Source organism: Bactrocera neohumeralis, chromosome 4 (genome assembly GCF_024586455.1).
Source record: "Bactrocera neohumeralis isolate Rockhampton chromosome 4, APGP_CSIRO_Bneo_wtdbg2-racon-allhic-juicebox.fasta_v2, whole genome shotgun sequence".
Lineage (NCBI taxonomy): Eukaryota > Metazoa > Arthropoda > Insecta > Diptera > Tephritidae > Bactrocera > Bactrocera neohumeralis.
The window spans coordinates 65,569,830-65,595,811 of NC_065921.1; the positions used below are offsets into that span (position 1 = coordinate 65,569,830).

Consider the following 25,982-nt stretch of genomic DNA (forward strand, 5'->3'; position numbering starts at 1 on the left):
AATCTGCGACAAATTTTTCGAAATTATCAAAATTTACATAAATTTACATGTACGTAGCGATTGACGGGCGTTGAGTGCTATTGGTCAACGTAATATTAATGCAATGAGGCGTATAGAGATTTTGTAATATAAAAGCAAAATGTAAAACAAAAACAAAATTAATATAAAAAAACTAAAAAAAAAATGTTTTTGGTTGCAATATTTTTGATTAATGTGCAGCTGTCAATGCGCGTGAAATTGAGCGTAAGATAAATGCGTTTAGGTTAATCTGAGATAACGAAATCAATAAATATGAACAAAAAATAACAGTAATATTAAAAAATGAATAATGAAATGAAGAATGTATATATTATTTGCAAATAAAGTTTGTTTTGTGTTAGCACAGCAGGTTACCAGAAAGCAATGAAAAAAGTCAGCGCTTGACACACATAACACTTAAGCAATATGCTCCTCGCGGACATTAATATCAAAATTAGGCATCTACACAAGTTGGGAAATTGAAAATATGATTTGGGGCTATAGATAACGGTATGTAGCAATTTTTAAGCAGGAAATTATATTTTTTGGAAACAAAATTTTCTGTTGCAAGTGTATAAGCCCTAAAAACTCTTTCCCTTAAAGAAAAGCGCTTTTATTTTCTATTTAATGAGAACTAATTTGGTATTAGGTAAACTTATTTCATATTTAATTTAATTATTTTTATAAAAATCTATTATTAATGTTTATACGTAATTTTCAATAATATCGTTGACCATCGAAATGTATAATAAAATTCACATGACCACTCCGAGAGTTTTGAACAAGGATATATAACATTGATGGCTAACAGACGATTTTTCCATTTTCGTTGAGGTTTGCAGCTTACTTTGAAAGAATAAAATTCACAGAAATTTCAAAACTTTAATGAAAAATGTTTATTATCATTCGAGAAGCAATTTCTATTGGCATTTAATATTTATTATAATTTAATTATTTTTATAAAAATGTATTATTAATGTTTGCAGTAAGTCTACACGTTGGCAGTACGAAATGTATAATAAAGAGTTAACAGCTATATAACATATAACATTAAAGGGTGATTCATTTTGAGGTTTCCTACTCTTTTAAAGAATAAACACAGAAATTTCAAATTTAATGAAAAATGTTTATTATCATTTGAATGACATTCGTAATGTTTTATTCCAAGACCTGAATCGAAGCGGAATATTCTTTAGACTTTATATATCCCCTCAATAGTATGATGTCACATGATGACGTAAAATTATCTGCTCACCGAAGTGTTCTCTCAATAAATCCATTAATTGATGCGATATGTGTGAAGTGGCACCGTCTTATTGAAACCCAATGTCCCCGAGATCACGGGCTTCAATTTCAGGTATCAAATAGTCAGTTATCATAGCGCGATAACGGTCGCCATTGACGGTTATGTTCTCACCGGCATCATGTTTGAAGAAATATGGACCGATGATCCCACAGGCCCATAAACCGTTGTTTTTTCTGGATGAAATGGCACATCTTGATTTTTTTCAGGTTGCTCTAAGTCCCATGAGCCAGAAATGAGCCTCATCGCTGAACCCATAGGCGTAAGTCTTTCTATGATGAAATGCCAAACGATATTGCACAAAAATAACATTAAAGTTTGACACGTCTCACGTGTGATCTGTCGAAAAACGTTATTGAAAAAAGTACCTCTACTTGGATCACTCGTTATTTTTATTTTTTAGTAAATACATGCTTTAGGTTTCAAACTGAACCGAGATTCAGATATTGCATATGAAATTATATATAACTATACTTATTATTAAATGCCAGTTTTCAATTTTTTGATAAAATTTTGATAAAATTTTGTTAAAGTAAGGGATAATTTAATTCCACAAGTGTAAATTAGTTATACGCAAGAATTTTTATCAAAAATGGTTTTTATAACGAATAACGAACAGCAACTTAATATGCTTCACAGTAGGCGCTTCTGACAACGAGCCGTTTTTCTTTAACCGCAATAACTGCCTTAATTTTTGAAGACATGGAATTCACTAGGCTGAATAGGATCATATACATCAATATTATATATATGTGTTATACACGATTTATTTCCAATCTAAATTCTGCCATTTTGTACGATGGCAAAGCTTTGAGTCATCCTGGAAGATTAGGCAATCCTGAAAGGATAATAAACATGAATTGTAGGTACTAAGAAATTGTAAACCACTGTCGCATATTGTTGTGCAGTCATTATTCCATCAACAAGGTGTAGATGTTTCTAAACATGTCAAACCCAAATAAATCAACATCTCTAAGCCGTCGACGTCTAGTTTCAACACTTAAATTGGCTTAAACCGATCGCTTAAACTTATCCGCCACATTAACTTGTATGTTCGTCCAGTTGACTTTCGAGGCAACCTGATTCCTTTTTAAGCTGCAAAACATCAATATTCTCTTTGTTGTACGGTTGTACTATAACTGAACAGTCTTCAACCCAATTTCAAAGAAATAATTAATTTCCTAGCACCTACAAGCTCCAGTAGAAATATTTTCAAATTGACAGTTATATAGCTGAAGATAATCTACAAAACTGGTGGTGTTTTTTATTGACTGCAAAAGTGCTTTTTGGGGTCTCTGACGTTTCCTTTTGAGTGTTACAGACATGGTGGCAAACTTAATATACCTTATTGAGGGTATAAAAATACACAGATGCGATATATATTGACACATGTTGGCTAGCTACAATAAGGAAATGGTTGAGCCAACTCACTTTATTGGCAATTGAAGAATTATTTGTTTCAACAAATAATTTGGTACCTTACTACCTATAAAATTGAACAAAAAGATGTCAGATAGGAGATGTATAGAAAAGGAAAAATGAAACAGAGATAGTGAAAAAGAACCATGGAGATAAATTTTAATAAAATAGAAAATAAAACGAATTTAAATCCTATGAAATTGCCATAAAAATGAAACAATTACAAGACCGAGGTGTTAAACGTCAACTTTAGACATGTGTTTAAACAACAATTTGAAGGAAAATCAAGTGAAATAAAATATCAATATTACAACAACTAGCTCACATAAAAGATATGTAAGCAAACATATTAAAAGAGGCAAAAACTCAAACAGATCAGTTAACAATAATCAAACAAGCTGTTTCAAAGCTGATATTAGGCGGTCAGACGACAAGTACAAGCGAAGCCAACGCTAATAAAAACAAGACAAAGACATACACCATATGTACTGTATGAATGCATACTGTAAATACAACAAGCAAATGTTGTAAAGATATTGATACTTGTATTTACCTGCGAATTAGACACCTTCAATGAGTGATTTTGAAAAACTAAAGGCACAAACAAGATTAAGTAGAGCAAAAATCAGTTAAAAATAGCAGAAAAAGCACGTACACAAAAAGTAAAATAAAAATAAATTTCAAATTAATTGTAAATACTAAGCTCAGAAATTTGAAAAAGGAACAAAATAAATATACGGCTTAAAACAAAGCTGTGGACCCAGCCCGTTTTTGCGCTGAACTGCATTAAGCCAAGTTGAGGCGAATTGTATTGCGCATGCGCAAACTAGTGCGCACGATTTACTTAAATGTAACAGCGCCAACGTGCACCGGCCAACGGTGCGCAACAAAATGATATAAATAAAATTTAATTTAAAACAAATAAAAGACAAAACTAAAGCAAATCGAAAACAATACGCTACAGCAACAATAACAGTGGTAGCTATATATGTATACTTACATATATACAAGCTTATAGTGACTATGACGACAATAGCAACGCTGCCGACATGGGTCGCGGCGACACAACGCAGTCCAAAAAACCCTGCAGCGACAAGGCAAACCACATTTTGTCAGACCAAGTCAAGACAGTAACACCACAAGCTGAGCTCAGCTCAATCACAGCGCTGCTAGTCGCATTTGCTTGGCTTTAACGATTACAACAATAACTATATATCGATATGTATGTATGTATTTGTGTATGTATCATATGAGTTTAAGGCGCGTCTCCTGCTTTCCGTTTAGCCGCCGCTGCTTATTTAAGGTATTGCCGCACATTTACTGTTGTATGCAAACGGTTCATTTACTGTTTTACATTTAGTTTTATGATTTACTATGGTTTTATCGTTATGTTAAACCGTTGTCATGCGTTTTTGTATAATATTGTGCTGTCGCCGCAGCTTCGGTAGTAAAGCAGCGGCAGCATCCTCTTCATCGAATTGTTGTTGCCGGCATTTATTTATATATTCACATGTAATTGTCTAGTTGTTTTTCTTCTTAATATCCGTGTGCATTTGCATGTTACTTTGTTCGTTGCTGTTGCTGTAGCGGGTAGTGGCTGATGCGCTTAACAAAAACCAGTATACATGTGTATATGCATATTTCAAACTGTTTGGAGTTTAAAGGCAGAAATGTATTAGTAATTTTGTATACATAAGCTAATATTTTCTATGTGTATATACATATTTATAAATATACGTATATTATTTTTACATGTACTTAAAATATATCTATGTTTAACTTCTTATATGCTATATAGAAAGTGTTTGCTTTGCCCACGATGGTGACTTTAACTGTTCTTATAGAAAAATATAGATATATTTCTCAATTAGCTTGGAGAAATTCTGCTAAGGTTTCATTCCTTCGTATACATTCCCGCAATATACGAGTAAACTTAGCGGTCTTCATGAAACTTTAAATGTTAGTTTCTCATACGCCCTGGTGGCCTATCGCTTTGTTTTTGCACTCTTTGTATAAAACTTAGTTTATATATATAATACTGGAAAAGAAAATTATATTTTTGATGTTTACTTTAAACTTAACGTAACTTAACTTCTTGAAACTTGGAAATATTAAGTGAACCTTTTCTTTAACCTATGTAAAACGAATTATAGGGAAACCATTTCAAACCGAAATTTCTAAATTTTGTGCAATTAATATTTTGACATTTAATACTGCGAATTTCTAAGGAAATAGTTTCACTTTTTTTAATATTATAAATATATCAGAATTTTCGAACATCCGGCTGACTTTACTCTATATGATTGGTTTTTTAGTATGTGGCATATTAATAGTATGTGGTATTGGGAAAATAGATTAAATGGGGTCAATACTACCCGAACTTTATATATAATATATAATAATTTTCATTTTTCTAACAAACGTTATCCCGAATATGCCGGCCAGTATATGAGTTATATAGAGTATATATATGTGTCTCTAAAATTGCTTAGATTCCGATCCTTTGTTAGACGTTTAACACCTTTAGGTACTTCCCTGGCTTTGATTCTTACAAGTTTCATGAGTATAAAATGTTTTCTTGCACCCGAACTTTGCCCTTCCTTACTTGTTTCTATTTTATTTGATCTTTATAATTTATTCAGCGCGCTTTAAAATAGCTTTTAAGGGAGTATGGATAACAAATCAAAAACATCTTGCATTATGTGTTTATTCAGCCATTCAGCTACTTAATTTTAAGCTTTGCACATTTCAATCATTTTCTTTGTGTATATTAGTATAATGAGGATACATTTCCCAAACAACAACATATATTATAAGTTTATTCAGCGCTCTTCTTAACAATTCAGCTCCCTATTTCAAGTGCTGAACATTAATCTAACTTATTTTCACTATTCCTACGAAACAAGTATGCATTAATTGCAAGCCGACGTATATGTATATATACTCTTTTCTTGCTCTTATAAGCAATTCAGCTACCTAATTTCAGGCTATTCTTTATGTGCATATAATAAGGATGCATTGCCAAAAACAGTTATTAAATGTTTATTCAGCGCCTTTTTTAAGCAATTTAGCTTCCTTATTGCAAGCGCTGAACTATGATTTTGCTTATTTTCACTGGTTTCATAGAGCAAGTACGCATTTATTGCAAAAAATGGTCATTAAAATGGTCATACTTATTCAGCGCTCTTTTAAGCAATTCAGCTTTCTAAATTCAAGCGCAGATATGTATATAATAAATTAATACTTACTTTCATTTATATTCTATACTAGAGATGCTCGTGTTTCATCACCTCAATATTAAACCCAAACTTTTTTTAGTTCGAGTAAATTAAGTTTTCATTATTACACAATTTTTTTGCTTAAATATCAAATTTCTTTCCAAAAACTATAATAGTATACAATATATTTTATAAGTAAAATTTGTAAGTCTGTGAAATTGAAATGGTCTAACAGAGCCAAAAACTAATAATTATATACCATTTGTAGCAATTTAAATGCTAATTCAATTTGACTGATCAGACTATCAAATGTCTGACAAACCGTGAGAATCTGTCTTAATATGTCGACAATAGCATTGTAAGCTTCGCCAACCGTTGTTACTTTAAATACCCGTCTTACCTTGATTCTTCAAGTACCCTTGGCTATCATTCTACACACACTTAGTTGCACAGTTTTGTTATCACTCCCACCACATTACTCACTCTCTACCTTCCCTAAGTAATTATCCAGTCGTGTCTATCGCGTCACTGCTTCTAACAACTCACCTACTCTGCCAACCTCTTGAAATCATTCGATAAAAATACTTTTTTCTCTACACAGTACTTTGACATTGTGTGAATTAGGCCAGGGCTAAGTGCTTAAATAGCGTGCTAATGGTGTACCCCACCGTTCTCCGCATCAATGTCATTTGAACTTCTGTTTAATCGCTTTACATTTGTACGTGATTTGCGGCAAATTTAGGCTAATAGCTGCTTACAAGACATACAAGTCTATTAAATAAAGGCAAAAAATGCAAAGCAAAGCGATAACAAATGGCTTCTTGCTGCGTCAGCGTCGTGGGCTAGGCTTTAAAGTACTAAACTTGGCAGCAGATAGGGTCGTTAATATTTTGAAATGTGATTTATACTGATAAATTCAAATATATTCAAAAATACAAGTTCAAAACAAAACAAAATAAACTATATTTACTGCAGGAAATTTCGAGGAATAGCTTGCCTCAAAGAGTTTCTAAGGTATAATCAGTTAACACTAAGCTTTACTGTTCTCTCTGACCTTAATTCAAGTTTAATCTTTTTGAGTTAAACTTTTTTATCGGTGACAATTGCCGATAAATAAACAAATATGTCCAAAGTAATTTTATTGTTTTAACTTTTGTGATAGTTGGCAACTCTGTTCTAAAATATGTTCAAATGAATACTTTCTGTGGGAGATTTATGTCTTATACCCTGTTAATAATATAATCTTAGTTTTTATTTTTTCGGAAGGTGGCAACTCTACTCCATTTTTTTTTTCAAATTAATGATTTTCAGAATACTTTTCTTTAGTTAACAATATATTAAGTGTAAATTTTTTCAAAAGGTGACAGCTCCATTCCATTCTTTTTTATTTTATAATTCTATAGAGGTTCGGAAATGCAACATGTTAATATGCAATTATTTATATATATTATATTATAGTACAATCCGCAGAGCCCATAACTAAATCATCTACTATTTCTCTCATTACAGTATCACAAACAAATGTCACCCACACAACTGCAATCGGTGTTCCACGTCGACGATGTGAACGCCGTGCCGCACTATGAAGTCGTGCAGCTGTTGCATAACAGTTTTGACGACGGTTTGGCGGCACTCCCTGAACATTATCGTCGTCGTCGGCGACGCAGCATCAACAGTGTTGATGGAGCTGCTCGTCCGACCATCAAGGAGCCACATCACGTGAAGAAGGATTTGAGTAAAAATCCTTATTATAGTGAATTGAAAGCGGCCGCTAATACGCCAGGTGCTGGTGGTGTGAACAGTCTACAGCAAGCGGCGAATGGCAAATTCGCTGGTGATTTACGCGAGTTAAAAGAGCACAAAGTTTCGTTTAATGCTTTCGGTGAGAATTTGAATTTAACCTTGAAGAGAACAGATAGTCTGTTCAAGGGAGGTTCCCCTAATACGCTGCGTATGTGGACTGTGCGCGATGAGGCAAATGCGACGCATGGTTTGGATCTGCAGGAGGTTTTCGATGTGGTAAGTGAAAGCGATTATATTATGCTGAATATAAGAAACTAGGTGTACATATATGGAAAAGCTTGCTGAAGTATTAGATTATTGTGTTTTAGCTTCATTTTGTTCTTATATTGGGTATTAATGCTATTCAGCGCAACTTAGCAATATCAAACTTAATTCAGCGCAGCTAAATATATAATATGAATTATATAGATATATGGAGTAAACTTTATGTCACATATTCAAAATTTTTTAACTCAGCACTTTTTGGTATTAAAATTAGATCTACATATCTAAATTTCAGCAACATCATGCCCAAAAAAATATATTTTATACAATAACTCGTTACTGGTTTCTACTTAGGTATATTTGGAACTATGTTAAAATTTTTTATATTCACATCACATATTCAGCTCAGGAAGAATTCATTCAGCGCTTGTTTAGATTTTTTTTTTTTTGCATAAAGAAGTTTTATATAATCAGCACGCTTATGTTCTTGAAATGCAAGCAAATATAATTCTTTTTTCAACTTTATTATAAACATTATAAGCAAATTTAAGCTTTCTAACTTATTCAGCGCATTTTGCAATATGGTTTTTGAGGAATGCAACTGCGCTTCAAAAAATACCATGCATTAAGTGTTTATTCAGCGCTACTTTAAGCAATTCAGCTCCGTGATTTTAAGCTGTAAATTTTAATTTCAATAATTTTTTATCTATGCGAAATATGGATACATTTTCACATAGATATAAAAGTTTTTTCAGCGCTATTTTAAGCAATTCAGCTCCCTGCTTTTGTTGTCAAATATAATTTCAGCAATTTTTTTTATATACGCAGAATATGAATACAGCTCCCAAAAATCGCATTCATTATATGTTTATTCAGCGCAATTTTAAGAAATTAAGCTCCCTGATTTTAAGTTGCTAATTATAATTTCACTAGTTTTTATCTTTGTAGAATGTGGATATAGCTCAATGTATTCATTATTTGTTTATTCAGCTCTCTGATTTCAAGCGCTGAACTGTAATTTAACTTATTGTCACTATTTTTGTGAATCAAATATTGCAATTTATTGCAAGCAGCTGTCATTGTATGTTATTAAGCGCTATTTTAAGCAATTCAGCTCATTAAATTCAAACGAATTATATTCAGTGAAAATCAGTGTGTCCGATAACATTTTTTTTATTTTTTATTTGAAATAATCTAGAATTTGTATTCTGTAAAGCATTGCAATTCGTGCTTCATCGCTTAAATATTGCACTGAGAGGCACTTCAGCTCGAATAAATTAATTTTCTATTATTACACAATTTTTATGTTTCGCCTTTTTTGGAGACTTAAGTGTCATACCCTATGGCGTGACTTGTATTTTTCTTACCCCTCGTGCTTCTTTTCTTTTTATTAAGCGTTATTTTTTTTAATTGCGTGTGGTCACCTTACTACTTTCATTTTTATGGCACATTTTACATGCCTTGTTGTACAATTTTTTGTTACTTTTTGCTTTTTTTTTTTTAATCTATTTGCAAATATTTTGATTTGATTTCTTATGTTTTATAATCGACCGTTATCGCCTTTTTCATTTCACTTTCAATTTATTCATACATTAGGCAGCTCTGTACTTTCGTTTGTAATTTCTTTATTGATCGTTCATGTTTGTAAACACAAATGTATTTACCTACCAATTTATTTTCGCAGGTAATCAGGCAAACACTCGTGCCCTCAGGGTGTGAATTAATTAAGCTGTAAATGCCACGCCATGTTATATTTGCTTCCGCTACGAATTTTAATGTAGAGTTTGGTAGTGAAATTGTATGTGCTTTCGTTTTACGTGCTCTTGAATTTTATTTCTTGGATTTAATTTGAGATCAGCTTTTCCAAAGTTTTTTTGTATCACTTTTTAAAAAAACAAAGCTTAAACAATAAGCATCAGGCTTGCAAATCTTTATTACCTCGTCAACAGCCGATATGTTACCTAAAAATTGTTAATTCTCGAACCAAGTAGAAAAATTAGTCATCTTCGGAGAACTTCCCATTGAAAAAACTAAAATTTAGTTAACCTTTAATGTTGAGCTGCTTAGTCGAAAAGAGCGAAACTCATATCATCCTCTTCTTCTAACTCCGACTACTTCTTTTGTGAAAGTAAATTTATAAAGAAAGTATTGTAACACATTATCTTCGAAGTGGAGGTTTCAGCTATTAAGAAAAACTTTCTGACAAGGAGTGTGCTCCTAATAATCAATATATTTTATATACAGAAAGTTTTTGCGAAGCAGATGAAATAGCCAGTAGTTGAGTAGTTTCAAGTCGAAAATAAATTTCTTCACATTTTTCGTAGACTTAGAAACTTAGCTGTATCTTAAAATCGAAGACAAGACGAGAGATATTGAGAGTTATATCGAGAGAGAGAGAATACCGAAGATATACTTTATCTTAGAACAGTAAAGAGAGGCAGAATATTAAAATGTTAACTGAAACATTAATCAATTTACGTATTAAAAAATTCAGAAATTATATAAAAATACATTTGTTGTTGTTTTTGGTTTTATTTTACATTTTTACCCCTCTGAAAATCCTTATACACTGCTCCCAAAAGCTAATTTTGTGTCTCCGCTTGGTGCTTGATGTCCATCAGCAGCAGCATAAGTCGCTCGCTTTGTGTTTGCACTAACGTTTGGTGTTGTTTCTGCTCTAACGCTTGTTGTTGTTTTTGTGTAATGCTTACTTTTTTGCTTGCTGCTTTTACTCGCTTGCTACTTCTCTTGCTTTGGCTTGCTTTTTAATGCTTCATATATTTTTTATTTCGGGGAAATAAAATTTCTTCTCTTACTTCATATTTCATTTCGCTTTCGTTGCATAATTTCTAATCAGCAGAAGTAGATAAAACAACAACAAAAATAAAAAGTTTGCATAAATATCAGCAAGCTCACTTTGCATGCGGCGAGCAACCGTGGTGGCTGTAACACATTTTTGCATTGCATCCCACTGTGAGCGCTCCCGCCGTTATTTGTTGGCCTCAATCCCAATTGCCGGCCTATTCCCTGCGATTTCACGCAAGTCGCGGCACTGTGCCGCAAAAACCACAAAATGCTGCAGACTAAAATCGCTTTTTGCCGCACCGTCTAACTGGCAGCTTCACTCACTCACTCACTCACGCTTCGACGCTCTCGCTCTCACCGCGCACTTAGTTGCCGCTCATTGCAATGCCCCTCTGTTGCAATTGCGCGCCGTGCCTGCAACATGTCTAACTGTTAGTAAAAGTGCTATCGTGCTACAATTTTGTTTTTGTGTTCCATACTTTTTTTTTACTTTTAATGGTAGTTTTTGTTGTTGCTCTAATTACGTATGCGCATTCGCAATTGGCGTGCCTAATGCAAATCGCTGGCGTTTGCGCGGTGCAAAATCAATCGTACTTCGAATTGAATCGAAAGCAAAACAAATAGAAAACCGTTAGATACACAAACAGTCAGTCAAACAGTACCCAAACACACACATACACACACATAAATCATTATTATTTGTAATGAGTGTCCATTTGCGCTCAAGGGTCCATCGCGTGCGCTGCTTTAGTGCGATTTGTCTTTCCCCTCCACTTCTGTTTTGTTTGTTTACTGGCAATTCGTTACATTTAATTTTCGATTTTGCCTCATTACCGACTGGCAATCGCATTAACATTAAGCCAAATAATAATAATGAGTGATGTGGGGAGTGAAGTTCGTTGCTTAAGTCTTTCGCTTGCGCCGTTACGTTTTTATGTAATTGCCTGTTTTATACTACGAGTACCGTTAGGAAAACAGTAAATTGGAATTAATCGCCCAGAAACAGGAAAAATAATTGGCATACATACATACATATATAATGATATTTGAAATTTTTATATTTTTATTTTTTATTTTCTACTTTTCTTGTACAAAAAATTAATAAATGTAACTGTTGTGCTCAACAACCGCACCTAAATATTTTTGGCGCATTGTTTTGTGTTTTCAACACATTAAATGCTACAATTGCAGCAGGTGTGGGTGCCGGCTGGCTCAACACTTCCTTGTGTGGATTGCTGGAAGCATTGGCGATTCATTTATTTTCATATACACTTTTAAGGTTTTGCTACACAGTTATTTAGTAGTAGTTATAAAAACTGGCAACTTATTAAAATATTGTTTGATAGCCGTATTTATAAAGTTCATTAGAAAAATTATGTAATATAATTGGAAATTTTTTTTTAATGAAAATTAGTTCATATGTGGAGCTGCCATCGTGAGCTATCTTCGATTAAGTGTAAAACCGAATTTTCTACATATTCAGAACATATACTTATTCATTCTTTCTGTATTTAATATCAAATGTATAAGCTATTGACAGCAAACGGAAAACTATTTATAAATTTCAGTCCATAAAAAAATTCAGTCATAATCGCAATGAGGACAAAAATATTTACATTGCAACGGAAATTGAATACAAAAGGCAAAATATTTAATTATTCATCAATATTTATTTTGTCGCTTTCAAACTAATTCCCCACCAGATGTATGCCAACGATTTTTCCAGACCTGCTTTCATAAGCTCTTTTGGGATGGGCTTCAGCTCTTTCATCAAATTTTTTTTTATATCTTCGATTCGAACGGATCTTACGGAGCGGCAACTTCAGTTTGGGGAACAAGAAAAAATTACATGAAGCCAAATCTGGATAATACGGTAGTTGATCGATGGTATTTATTGCGTTTTTGACTTTAAGTTCAGTTCGTGGCTTTAAGCGCTGGTGCATTATAACGGCGTAAAATCCAAGAAAACTTCCATAATTCCGGCCATTTTCGACGGATATACGGCCAAATAGACATCCTTATTGACCATCTGTCCCTCCGAAAAAAAATCATGATGCATCAAATCACGATCGAAAAAACAATGAGCATAACGTTGACTTTTGAGCGGCTTTGGCGTGGTTTTTTGGTTTTGGCTCATTTTTTTCCTCCATTCCGCTGTTGTTGACTTGTTTGCATGTCAAACTCATAAACCCATGTCAGTTAAGCAGTTATAATGCTCTTCATGGATGTATGGTCGTAATTCTTGTGATCATGGATGTCTAAAGAGATCTGATTGCGGTACTATTTTTGGAAAAAATTCAATTTTATCGGGACGGGTCGAGCAAGAACGCATTTAATACCGAAAATATCCACCAAAATCATTCGAATGAACTCGGTTGAGATGTCGAGATCTATTGTCATCTCTCTAACACTTGCCTGACGATTTTCAAGCACCATATCCTTTACATTTTTAATATTTTCATCTGTTGAAGAGTGAGTCGTCCAAAACAAGGCATGTCTTCAACGATTTCTCGATCGCCGTTGAGGGCTTTGTGCCACTCGTAGCTTGTTTTTTTATTTAACCCAGATTTACCGTTAGCCCTTGGCAATATTTGCCACGATTCCACACACGAAATTTGGTTAGACCGATGTATCTTAAATATTAGAGAGTCTTCTTTATGGCCTCTATATATGTCTGGAACTAACCATAGCCACGACTTTCTATTTCTACTATTTCTTCAAAATTAGAAACTGTCAAAAAAAACTTTTTTTTTCAAGCAGTCTCCATTTTGTCAAAAAAAATTGCCAACCCTTCCATAGAACCACACAATGAGACATTATCCAAGCAAATTTTTTGTTTGGTTTCCAATTGGAGAGTTGAAATTGTGGATATGGTCACGTGACAAATTTTTAAGACCACTGCATCAGCCCCATTTCCCCCATTTCTACTATTTTTTGATTCATATTTGTATTGTTTTAATATTAATAAATAAATAAAAATAGTAAAAATATGCTCTATCTTTTTAAAACACTTCAAAATTAACTGAAATTCATTCCTGTAGACTTAAATACCTAACATTTATTTGCTCTAATTCCTTATTTTACTAAATCTGAACTTTAAATTTTTTTCGAAATATTGGATTTTTAGTTTTTTAAAAACTTTCCGCCTTACTTAATTAAAATATTTCTTCAGGTTATAAATACACATTTTTTTTAATTTTCAAGTTTTATGTAAATATATCTTTTTCCTCCCACTCCAACCCTCCACCACTTTCCTGGGCTAATTGCACGAAGTTAGGCGATAATTTATCAAACTGTTAACTTTTAATTGTTTACGCCCTAGCGGCAATTAAATGCTTAACGCTTTTACTCTCGAATTCACTTTTCTGTTGTTTTTCTCTTCACTTCGATAAAACTGAAACTTCAAAAGTGTGACAGGTTACCAGCCCAACCGTCTCGAATGCGGAAAAGTTATTGCCCGCCAGCAAGAAAGTGGTAATAGTTGTTGTTGTTTTTATTGTTGTTACCTATAACCAACCATTGTTGATGGTTCGCAGTATGTGTTTGGCGCTGTAGAAAGGCGCGTCATGCGTGGGTGGTTTCGGCCATAAAACTCACATAAAAATAACGGAAAGTAAAAGCAATGCTGAAGGCAGGGCTTTAAATGAAGGTGAAAAAGAGGAAAATAATGGAAAAAAGGGAAATATTAAATTGAGAAGAAAAATGTACGCGATGACAGAAAAACTTGTTTATTGCCCACTTCGAAGTGCTTTTGAATATTTATTTGAATTTTCTTTAACGGAAAGATAGTTACATATATGAGGATGTGTGCGATAATATACACTTCGCTCCTCCAATGGATAGAAATATTTGTTTACTATATTTTCCAGCTAGTGAATATATAAATATGCATTTTTGCATAGAATTTATTAATAAAATTTTTAAAAATTGTTTTAAAATAAAATAATTTCAAATTTGATTTTTAAATACAATGTTGTATTTTATTATATGAAATATTATATTTATATGAAATGCATCAGTTTTGAATATACTATACGTTCATTTCTAAAGTTTGCTTTTGGAAACTAAGAACTTTTTATATGCTATTTATGAGTAATTTTTTCATAAAAGTAGTAATTTACATTTTTTGAGTTAAGATTTCTTTCTTTTTTTGTATGCTTATAAAATTATAAAAAAAACTGAAGAAGAGGAGAAAATTTTTTTACTTATAAAACTATTTTTTAATTTTTTTTAATGTTAAAAATTTTGTTCAATTTTTATTTTCATATTTAAATATTTTTAACGGTACACACAATATATAAGCTTACTTGCATAGCTGAAAAAATTTTAACTTTCATTTTCAAATTTCTTTCACACAAAATTTTTCACCGAACTTAAATTAGTTGCTTTCTTCATTTTTCACATAATATATATCATTATCTCGGTATTTACAAAAAATATTAGATTTCTAAAAGAAACTGCTATGTCAGATTTCTACCATTCGAAATTTTGGGTGAAATTTGCTTTGAAAACTACGAAAATGCCTTGCGCTGCTGCATTTCCGCATTTTCACCACAAACACTTGACACGAAAGACTTAAGTCAGATACTTGTTAAGTTGTTGAATGCTTAAGTAGCAATCAGTCGACTGTGATAAGCGATGCTGAGTGGACAGGTGAAATTGCTGTGATTTAAATTTTCTGAAAAACTTACAGTCTTTTCAGTTTATCAAATTTGTTGTTATAATGCATATAATGCATAAACGTAGAGTTAAAAAAAAATATGAGAAAAATTAATCGGAAAAATACAATATTTTCGTCTGACCGTGTGAATATTTTTTTAAAATTATTTTTTAAGTTTACAAGTTTTATATTAAACAATTTTTCAACCTTTCTGCAATTAATTTATTAAAGAAAATTTTTTCCCATAAAAACGCTTATGATTAACATAAAACCTACTCCCAAAATTGCAAACACAGCTTACCGCAACTCTCCACAGCATGAATTTTTTCTCCGATTTTTTGCTGTATCAGTAATTTAAATATTTTTACAATTACATAATAAAAACAATAATTGCATATGCTGCAGTTTCATGCTTCAATGCAAAAATCGTAAGCATTATTATTTTGCATTATTTCGCCTTTACTCACAACTTGTCGAATCGGTTTGCGAAATGAACTCATCGGGAGAATTGAAGGTTTCCCTACAAATTCGAAATAAGGGCGTGACCAACTATGAAATTGGTAATTTATATGTTGCAATTGATTGCAGCGAATTTGCATAATTTGGTTCGGCACGAGCCAGTGATTTTCAGATGCGATGAACCGTTGTAGTTGCCAATAAAAGACTTAAGCAACGAACTTCGCGTACATTGTTGTGGCAACGAACTAATTTGTAGCAGTTGCTTATAGTATAAATAAATGCATATATTTACATACAAATATGCATATACATATAAAAAGAAATAAATATATATACAAAAATAAGTTTTGATTATTTTTTTTGCAATGCTGGATTATTTTACCTGTTTGAGCCGCCTCAAGACATTGTAATTACTTTTTTATTTTATTGAAACAAAATTGTATGTATTAAAAATATTTTAAATGCATTATAATATAAATTAATATATTATTTTAGTTTTGAAACATTAGAATAATTTTTTTTTATTTTAATCTAATTTTAATTTAACTCAATATTAATTAAAATAATTAAAAATTAAAATTAATTATTATTAATTTCTTATAAAAACTATTTGAATTGAGAGAAAATTCTTGTGTTCGAATAAAATACAAAATAAAAATGAAAATTCCACTTTTATTTTATTTAGATAAATACAAAAAAAAATTTTGCTGGTAAACTTAAACTATATTTATTTGATTTTATGTTTTAAAATTTTATACTACTATATTTTTAGTTATTTATTTTGTATAAAATTTTCATAGTAACTTAATATAAATTATTAAGCCGTAATTAAAATAAGAATTCTTAATTTAAATTATTTGCAATATTCAATTTAATTATTTTTAATTTTTTCATAAATGTATGAAAAGAACTGAAATTTTTGAGAAACGCAGAATTATGCATGAAAATATTATTTTAACTTCCAGACTAATATTTTCTTTTCATTATTAAGTTTAAGCTATGTCCAAAGTAAAGAAATTAATATATTTTTGATATTAAAAATTAAATTATTTTTAATAAATGTTAAGTTTTAGTTTCAATATAATATAATTTTTTAAATTAATTACTACAATTTTACAAATTTATTATTTAACATTTATACATTAAAAGAAAACAAAAAAAATTTTTCGAAGGGAAAAAAATTTAAAAGAATTAAAAATTAGCCATTTATAAAACATGTCCGTGGTAGGTATTGTTACAACTATAACTATACTTTTTTTTTGTAAATAAAATTAGTTTTATAAAATAAAATCAATAATTAATAATAAAAAAATTATGTATAATAAATTAAAAAAAATTAATTAATTAAATTAAAAATAAAAATAATAATTTAAATAATAAAAAAATTAATAATAAATTCAAACAAAAAATTACATTAGTTAAATTAAAATTAAGAAATTAAGTTAACTGTTTTAATTATTGAAACTTAAATTATATTAATAAAAATTAATTTTTTCAAATTCATATTTGCACTTGATATTATTCAAGTACTTCCAATGTACAGTTTCAGTATTATAGGAGCATTTGAAAATTCATTAATTAATCTCAAATATTGTTATTTTATTTTTCATTAAAAAAAAAACAAATTAAAAAAAAAACTTTTTAAACTTTTTTTAAATTTGTTACCCCATTTTTTACAAATTTTTAAGATAATAACATGTGATGTATATAAAATATTTTTTTCAAGTGAAAATAAATTTTTAAAAAATTAAAAACTACAAATTTACCGAAAATGTTTGGTAAGTATTGTTACAATTATTAATAAGTTTTGTTGTAAATATGTAAAGTTAACTTCATAAAATAAATTAAATAATAAATAATAAACAAATTATAGATACATTCAAAAAATAAAATTATTTAAATTAAAATTAAAAATAAATTAACTTTTTGTATTATTGGAAAGACAGTAAAAAAATTAATTTTTTTAAACTCAAATTTACATTTTTTTATTTTAAAAAGCTTTCTTTTTCGACTTCAGTAATATAAGAACATTTGAAAATAAATTTAAAAAATTAATTAATTATAATCTGAAACTTTAATAATTTTTTTCAATTAAAAATGAGCAAATTATTAAAAAAAATTTATTCGTAATAGGTGCGGTATCTTCATATGCTATATATTTATAAATTTTATTTTGTGTTCCATTTGAGTAATTATATTTTTATAATATACAGAAATCTTTAATTTTCAAGTATTTTCAGAATTCTTATTTCGCGATATATAGATAAACATACATACATATAACTACAAACATATGAAATATTTAAAAACTTAAAAACATACAAAACTTAGAATTTATTTCAGAAATATTTTTTTTTATCAGATTACACCATATTAAAAGAAATTGTTCACATTGGTCATTAAATTAGTTAAAAAAATTTATTTATTTCAACATGCTTAACAAATTTGCCCCTCGTTAAGCATTTAGTGCTTTACACTTTTGTTTTAAATATAACTGGCTTCCGTTTTTGTTGTTGTGCCCATTACTTAGTAGCTGCCTCTCATTTGCTCTATGTAATTCCGCATTTCCGGTAAATAATTCTTGCAATTTTATGAGAATTCGTTATTGCTTGCCGCTTTTTGCGCCGAAATGCGTTATAATTAGCGTAAAAATGAAGCAAATAACAACAAAATCTACAATAAAATGAAAATGCGATGCCGTGCAATTCACTAAAAGCGATTATAATGACAGTCAGCGATTTCTGTGCCGGCTGGCAATTTCCGGCGTCATTTACGGCTGTTGCAATTTCGCGGCGGCACAGAACAGACCAACTACCATGCAGCAGACTGGCTGACTACAAGCGCACAACAACTCACACACACAGACGCCTGTATTTGTCGTAGAAGATAAAGGAAAACTTGCACGAAGCGACAGTGGCCTGTGACGGAAATTAAAGCACGATTTCGCCGCGCGTTCGCTGCTTAAGTCTTTTGTTTGTCGCAGGCAGCCTTTAGCAGCCTTGAGTTTGCCTAAAATTTACCGTTATTTCGCAACTGAAAACTTGTGTTTTCTTTCTGTTTGTGTTTGTTTTGCAGCTTGGTATCAGCAGCACTTCTGGTCGTCCGCTAGCAGTTACAATTCCAACGGCAATTGCCTTTTTATTTGCACCAAAATTATTGCCGTTATTATTTTCCGTAATGCAGCAATATTTATGTGTGGCGGAGCTAAGTGTTCTAGCTGATTATTTTTTGTTTACTTTTATTTTTTTTGTTGGTTTTGTGCTTTCTGTTGCTCAGTCTACTCCTGCAGTCAGCCAATTTGTTCTATTTTCCACCAATATTTGCATTAAAAGTATTTGGTTTTTGGCATCTATTTTCGGCTCCACATCGTTTGTCATGAAAATCTTGAACGTCAATGCATAATTCGTGAACTGGGTCAACTTTTATTGTTGCTTAATGTTATAGCGCATAAATAAGTGTGTGCTAAAGAATATCACTGCGCGGCACGTTCACGTTTGGCAGATAATCGCGGCCGCGAACGCCGCAGGCCTTGCCATTTGCGACAGTTTTTTCGTGAAATTTGCTTATGAAAATAATTTTTGTGGTTTTTGCAATTAAGTTAAAAAAAATTAAAAAAAAATATGAAGTCACTTTTGTTGAGGTTTATGTTTATGATGTTCTAAATGTGAAATAACTTCTTTAGGAACGATACGGAGTTTTTTGATTCAATTGTGCTTTTTTTTTTTTTTTTGATAAATTATTTTACACTTGAAATGTATTATTTTTAAAAACTATACGCTCTTAATTGTATTTTATTTTTACCGTTTTTTTCTCCCGTTTTTCCTTCTTATAACTTAAATATGTACTTGCGTCAAAATTTCGCGGTCTTTTTCAATTTAGGATTGTCAAAAAAAAATATATATAAGGATAACTTTATCTAATAAGATTCTTAATTGACATTTGCTATAACACTTAACATGGCTTTATAAAGGTATTCAGCTCGACATCGAGGTTCTGTACATTTTTAGGAAAAACACAGATACTTCAGATTTAATGGGGAATGTTTATAATTATTCGAAAGACAATTCTTTGGAATTTATCTATTTCAAATGTTGGCTGTTGACTGGTAACTGGCTAATGACATGCGTGATGTTTTGCCCCAAGGCCTGAATCGTAGCGAGATTGTCCGAATAGATTTTAGACTTTACAGGAAAAAGTCTAACGGTGTGTTATCACACGATCTTGGTGGCCAATCGAAAGGCCTAAAACGTGAAATTATCTGCTCACCGAAGTGTTCCCTTAATAAATCCGTTCATTGAAGCAATTTGTTAGAAGTGGCACCGTCTTGTTGAAACCAAATGCCATCGAGATCACGATATTCAATTTAAGGTCGGTTATCATGGCGCGATAACGGTTGCCATTGACGGTTATGATCTCACCGACATCATTTTTGAAAAATTATGAACCGATCATTCCAGTAGCCTACAAACCACACCAACTCGTTATCTTTTCTGGATGAGGTCTTCGTGAACACTCTCATCTACGGCTGCTATATTTTCTTCACTAAAATACTAAATTTCTCAAATTAGTGTGATGCCCATTAAAGTTCCAGGAAAACTTTTTTTAAGACTTTATTTATGTAATTTCTCAATATATTTTTTTTGAATAAACTATTGGGCTTATGATTTTTCTCGTACAACCCTCCAATTATAAAGAATTGCGTCGGCCTTGTGGTCAAGAAGGAGCCAAGTCAATTTTTAATATCTTATTCTGATCTGAAGCGTATTCCAGTGAATGTAGTTTGTATCGTCAGGAACCAATTTCCCAGCCGTTGTTTTCCAAAAAGTTCCCTTCTGAGTAGCGTTCCTCATTCATCATTTCCCATATTAAAAGCTCATAATGGACTATATCCTTCTGATATTACCAAATACAAAGCATTACCTTGGTCTCACTTCTTATGTTTGCCAACAATCTATGTATATTGTACATTGCTTTCTGGCCCACCCTGAACGTTTCATTCGTCATCTTTCAATGTTTCAATTTGTTTCTATTTTCTAGGCAAGAACCTTTCCGAATAATGTATCTCTCTCCCTTCTAAAAATATTAGAAGAAGTCTCACAGACATTGTACAGAGCAAAATAATGAAATACTGATTATAATACATATTATATAGAGAAAAATTATTCAAGCGATTTCGCCTCCTATCAAAGTTAATTTCAAACAGGGCGCAGATTCGAAGGACTACCATCTGGACCTCGAAAAGAATTTTTGCCAAAATGTTCATTTTCAGTTTCAAAGCATGTCAGTAAACAATTTGAACATATATTCTCTTAATTGCAATACATTTTATTTCATGTCTAAAATATAATCAGCAGTTCGTTATTGACCGTTAGAGGCCGAGAAAGAGCAATATTATATAAAAATTACAAAGGGAAAGGGGGAATAATTTTGTCTAGTGCTGAATAAGCGAGCTATAATACTTCTAACGAATCTTGACAAAATTTTGCGATAACTTTTAATATTTTTCCTGATTTTTGAGTTGTTTATTTCTATTGGCCAAACCATTGATTTTGATATAATTTTCTCTTATGTCACATTTATTCTTTTTATCAGTGAAAAGAGCGCCAAAAATTTTAACCAAAGGCTGTTAACCGTATATTTTCCTTATTTAATTTCTTTAACTCACTCACTCACACGATTTCCCAAACTATTTCAATATTTCCAAAAATTTGACAATAATTAGCGTTAACTGAAAATTCCCCACCTTATCTATTATTTTCACTCACATATCTGAGTTATTCACCTATTTAGATAAATTTTCGCATTTGCCACACCAATATTTACTCGGAGTTAAGTCACTAGCGGCGGCGTTGCTTTCAGTGAGTTCAAGTTGCTAATAAGCGGCATGCGAACAAATAGTGCATTGTTGTATAAACTTTTTTAACTTAAAAGAAAAAAAACTAAATAAATAAATGCAAACAATAGCAGCCGATTGTGCGCCAGTTCATCGCCTTTTGGGCGCATTTTTCGCCGTAATTTGCGCGCTGCAATTTGAGTCTCGAATTTTTTTTGCTATTGCCATTGTTGCATACTCCATTTTTTATTGTTTTCAGTTGGTGGGGGTTACAATAAAGCCTGGCCGGTGAGTAAGTGTATTGAAAGGCTTTTGTGAGTAGACGCTTGGCGCATAAGTCTGCATATATTTACATAGGAATAGCGTGAGTCATCGTCCAAAAATTAGAATGGTCGAATTTTTGACGAGTTTTTGGCAATTTATTGGTGAAGGGTTTAATGCTGGAGTTGAGAAATAGTTCTTTGACGATATAAGCATAAAAATTAAATATTTTTGCAATAAAAAAGTTAGCGCTATGCGTTTTAGATTCTGCGTGGTTGAGCCGTGTCTAACAGAAAAGATATGCAAATTAATTATTTAAGTGATTAAATATGAGAACAGTAGCTTAAACTGCAGAACCAATAAATCTAAATCGAAAAGCGAAACTAATTTCAGGGAAAATCCCAAAAGTTTGGTGCAAGCTAGTTTTTTTATATAAAAGTGGAATATTGAACAAAAATTTGATTAAGTTCTGACAACATTAGGAAATATCTCAAAAAAGTTTAAAAAATTAGAATTTGTTATGAAAATTATGTAATGTTTGATATGGTTTTAAATACACATGAAATTCGGCAACATTTTAAAAATTTAAAAATATCAAAAACTTACGAAAACGAGTATTTTAAATAATTCTCAAATCTACTAACTGAATTTAATAAAGTCCAATATTCCTTATATAAATATTTGTAGTTAATTTATTTGATAAAAAAAATTATAGTTAACTTGTGGTTAATGGTATAAGATTTTGTAGTTAATTTATGTGATGAGTATCGTACCAAAGTGCGCTATGGGAACTTAACTTATCTAGCCAGAGCCACTAGTTAGGTTTCAAAAAGCTTTTTACCGGCGTGAGAAATTACATTAAAAGAAACATCTGATTTTTTGAAAAAAAAAATTAAAACTTAATTCACGTATTGTACTTTCACTATCCACTGCCTATTTAAACCGCTTTGATAAATAAATTATACATTTTTACTTTCCGTTAGGGTGATTCTTAATTGCAAACGTCACTATATTATTCATTAAATGATCTCTATATTGTATTGTATTTGCAAATCATTCTTTACTAAAAAAATATATATTTTTTTAAATATATTAGGGTAACCCTTAAATGTAAATGGGGAAAGTTTTTATTTTATACTAAATTTATGTGTAAAGATGAAATAGTTTACTTCTTTCCTCACCAAGATTAAACAAATTTTAAACTAAGGGTGATCCTAAATTTAAGTATGGAAAAGTTCTTAAAATAATTGTCTTCAATATTATGCAAAAAGTTTACTCCAGCTCTCTGAAAACTCAATTTTCTCTTCAAATGTAGTATTCTCCTATTAGAAAAGTAAGACAGCAAAGTTTAGTTTTGGATATTAAATGAAGAAAATAATTAAAGTTCCATATTTTTCTCCACATACACGTTGTGAATTCTGACTCCCGAGACAACACAAATGTAAAATATGATTTTATTTATTTTATTATCTACTTATTTCATTTATGTTATTCTATTAATTTTTTTATAAAATATTAATCAATTAAATGTGGCTAGACCATAAAAAATTCGTTAGCTTAATTTTTTTTAAACACCCTAATACAAATTTAAAAATATTTCGGACACTCATGCATTTAAATGTATAAAACTTATGTGGCCATGCATACAATTTGAAGTACTCACTTTTCAAACGCTGAAAACACAAGTAAATTATGAAAAATTATGAATGTCACGCGTCGGAGCACACGCATTTACACCCGCATACTAGATGCACACATACACCTTAAGCTAAATGACAGATTTATCAAAAATGCCCCAACCGCAAAATAATATAATTCATGAAAATTGCTGACACGTAGCCACAGACACACACAAACATAGTATATGATAGTAAACACATGTGCGCATACATAATTACCCAAACGCTGCATGCATATCAATAATACGCTTAAAACAGAAGCGAAAATGACATTTAGTAGATCCGTCTTTTAGACAAGATTCGACACACCGCCGCCTGCAAGGTTAGACGAAGCCATCGCGTCACCGTAAACCTTGGCATTGGCGCGAAGTGCGCGAGCGCGCGCTGAGTTCGCACGAACCACTCACTCATTTGTTCGCACTTTCTGACACTCACGCGCGCATTGCGCTGCTAAAATGAACTCTTAAACCTCTATGTGGATATTTTCACACATATATGTATGAAATAGTTGTCATTTCTATCGATTCGGCAAATTTATTTGTTTGCATTCGCATGCAAATTGCTTCAACAACAAAACATGACACATTGAGTTTGCGTAAAAGCGTCATGAGTGCGAAGTGCGACAATTATGCACGCGTGGTTATTAATTTTTTTACTAAAATAGCACTTCAAGCGTCAAGTGTAATCAAAGAATTTTATTTACTTATGAATTGATAATTATTTAACCATAATTACTCGCAACTTTCAATGGCAAATACAAAGTCAAAGTTTAATAAACAATTTTCGATTATTTTTTGAATATTTATTTTGGTTTAATTACATGTGTGCAAATTAAAAAATATAGAAATTAGGAAAAATAAATATTTTTGAAAATAATGATTAAAACATACTTCATACACAATACTTTTATGATATCATGACAACAACACTAAATAAAATTAATTTGAATTTTAAACGTAATGTCAAAATAAAAAAAATTAAATTTCAGTTTTGGTATTAAAAATGCAAAATTAAATCTCAAAGGAATATAAGCTTAAAATCCAAAATTATCAATTTTTTTTGGTTTTCATATGTTTTCATATAAATATGGCAACACAATTTTATCAAGAATATTGTTATTGTTGAGTTAATTGCTTTGATGTTTTTCTTTATTTTAATAGACAAATAAATAAATAATTTTTATTATAAGCTGAAAATTACAGTAATGTCCAATTAAATTTTATTTGTTACTAAATTTTTCTTGTTATAAAAAAAAAGTTTAAACACATTTGGAGCAATATCAATACATTTCCAAAGTTAAAAAAAAATTAGTAGTATTTAATTTTTTCTAATATATTTATTACTTTTTTGTTTAAAATTAATAGAAAAGTTACACGGTTGAGAAAAATTTTTTTTTGTAAAAAATTTTTAATCTAGTACGGTTTCAAAATCACTGCTTCTAATTATGTTCGTTTTTACCACACTTAGCACCATTGCTGAAATGAAAATACATACTAATAACTGGGAAATCCCCTCATTCGATAACTCTTAAATGAAATGCATGCATCTCCAGCGATGATACCGACTTTAGTCCAGTTCGTCGCAAACAATTGCGCTTGTTATCAAGTAGCGACGAATAATTATGTAGCTATGTAAATATTTTTACCTTATTTCTATTCTAATTTTTCTGTTCTTAGTTCTGGAGTAACAAATTTCTTTTGTTTTCTGCTTAATCTACCAATTTTTCACCTGTATGAATTATGTATTTTAAGTTTTAATGCTCAATAAAGTGCCATATGAACATACAATTTGTATGCATATCTGAAATTTTATAGTTTTCAACTTTTTTTACACGGTTTTTCGAAGTAAAATATTTCTTTACTTCATCTTACTCGGTTTTCAGATGACATGAACCGTATCCCCCATTTTACTATAGGAAACGCCTTTTTTTTACACGGATTTCAGAGGCGTATTTGACGTCTGACGTATCTACCGTTTAAAAAATTGAGTTGGGTGTATTTGAAAAAATTATAAAAAATTTATTTTTGTAAAAAAATTTAAATGAAAATTTATTATTTTTAATGGTAATTTTATTTTTATATTTCTAAAATGCAAACCTTAAATTTATGTGCTATCAATTAGGTTTCTTTTTGTTAAAAGCATTATAAATATTTTAAATAGTTTGCGAGGCCCGAAAAAATATTTTAAAATAAAGTAAAATTTTATAAACCAAAACAAAATAAAGCAATGTGAAATAAATATATGCATGTGGATTACAATTAAAATAAATTTTATCCGATACAACAATTTATATTATATGAATTAATTACAAAAAAGGTCA

At 30.7% G+C, this 25,982-nt stretch overlaps 1 protein-coding gene across 7 annotated transcripts in view; it reads left to right on the plus strand.

The window, feature by feature from the left end:
• Positions 1–25,982, plus strand: part of LOC126757634 (A disintegrin and metalloproteinase with thrombospondin motifs 5) — a 160,593-nt gene that overhangs the window by 50,487 nt on the left and 84,124 nt on the right. For all 7 annotated transcript variants that reach the window (XM_050471694.1, XM_050471696.1, XM_050471697.1 and 4 more), the window contains exon 4: positions 7,468–7,977. In XM_050471694.1, the coding sequence (XP_050327651.1) occupies positions 7,468–7,977 (510 nt within the window). The remainder of the gene's footprint in view (positions 1–7,467; positions 7,978–25,982) is intronic.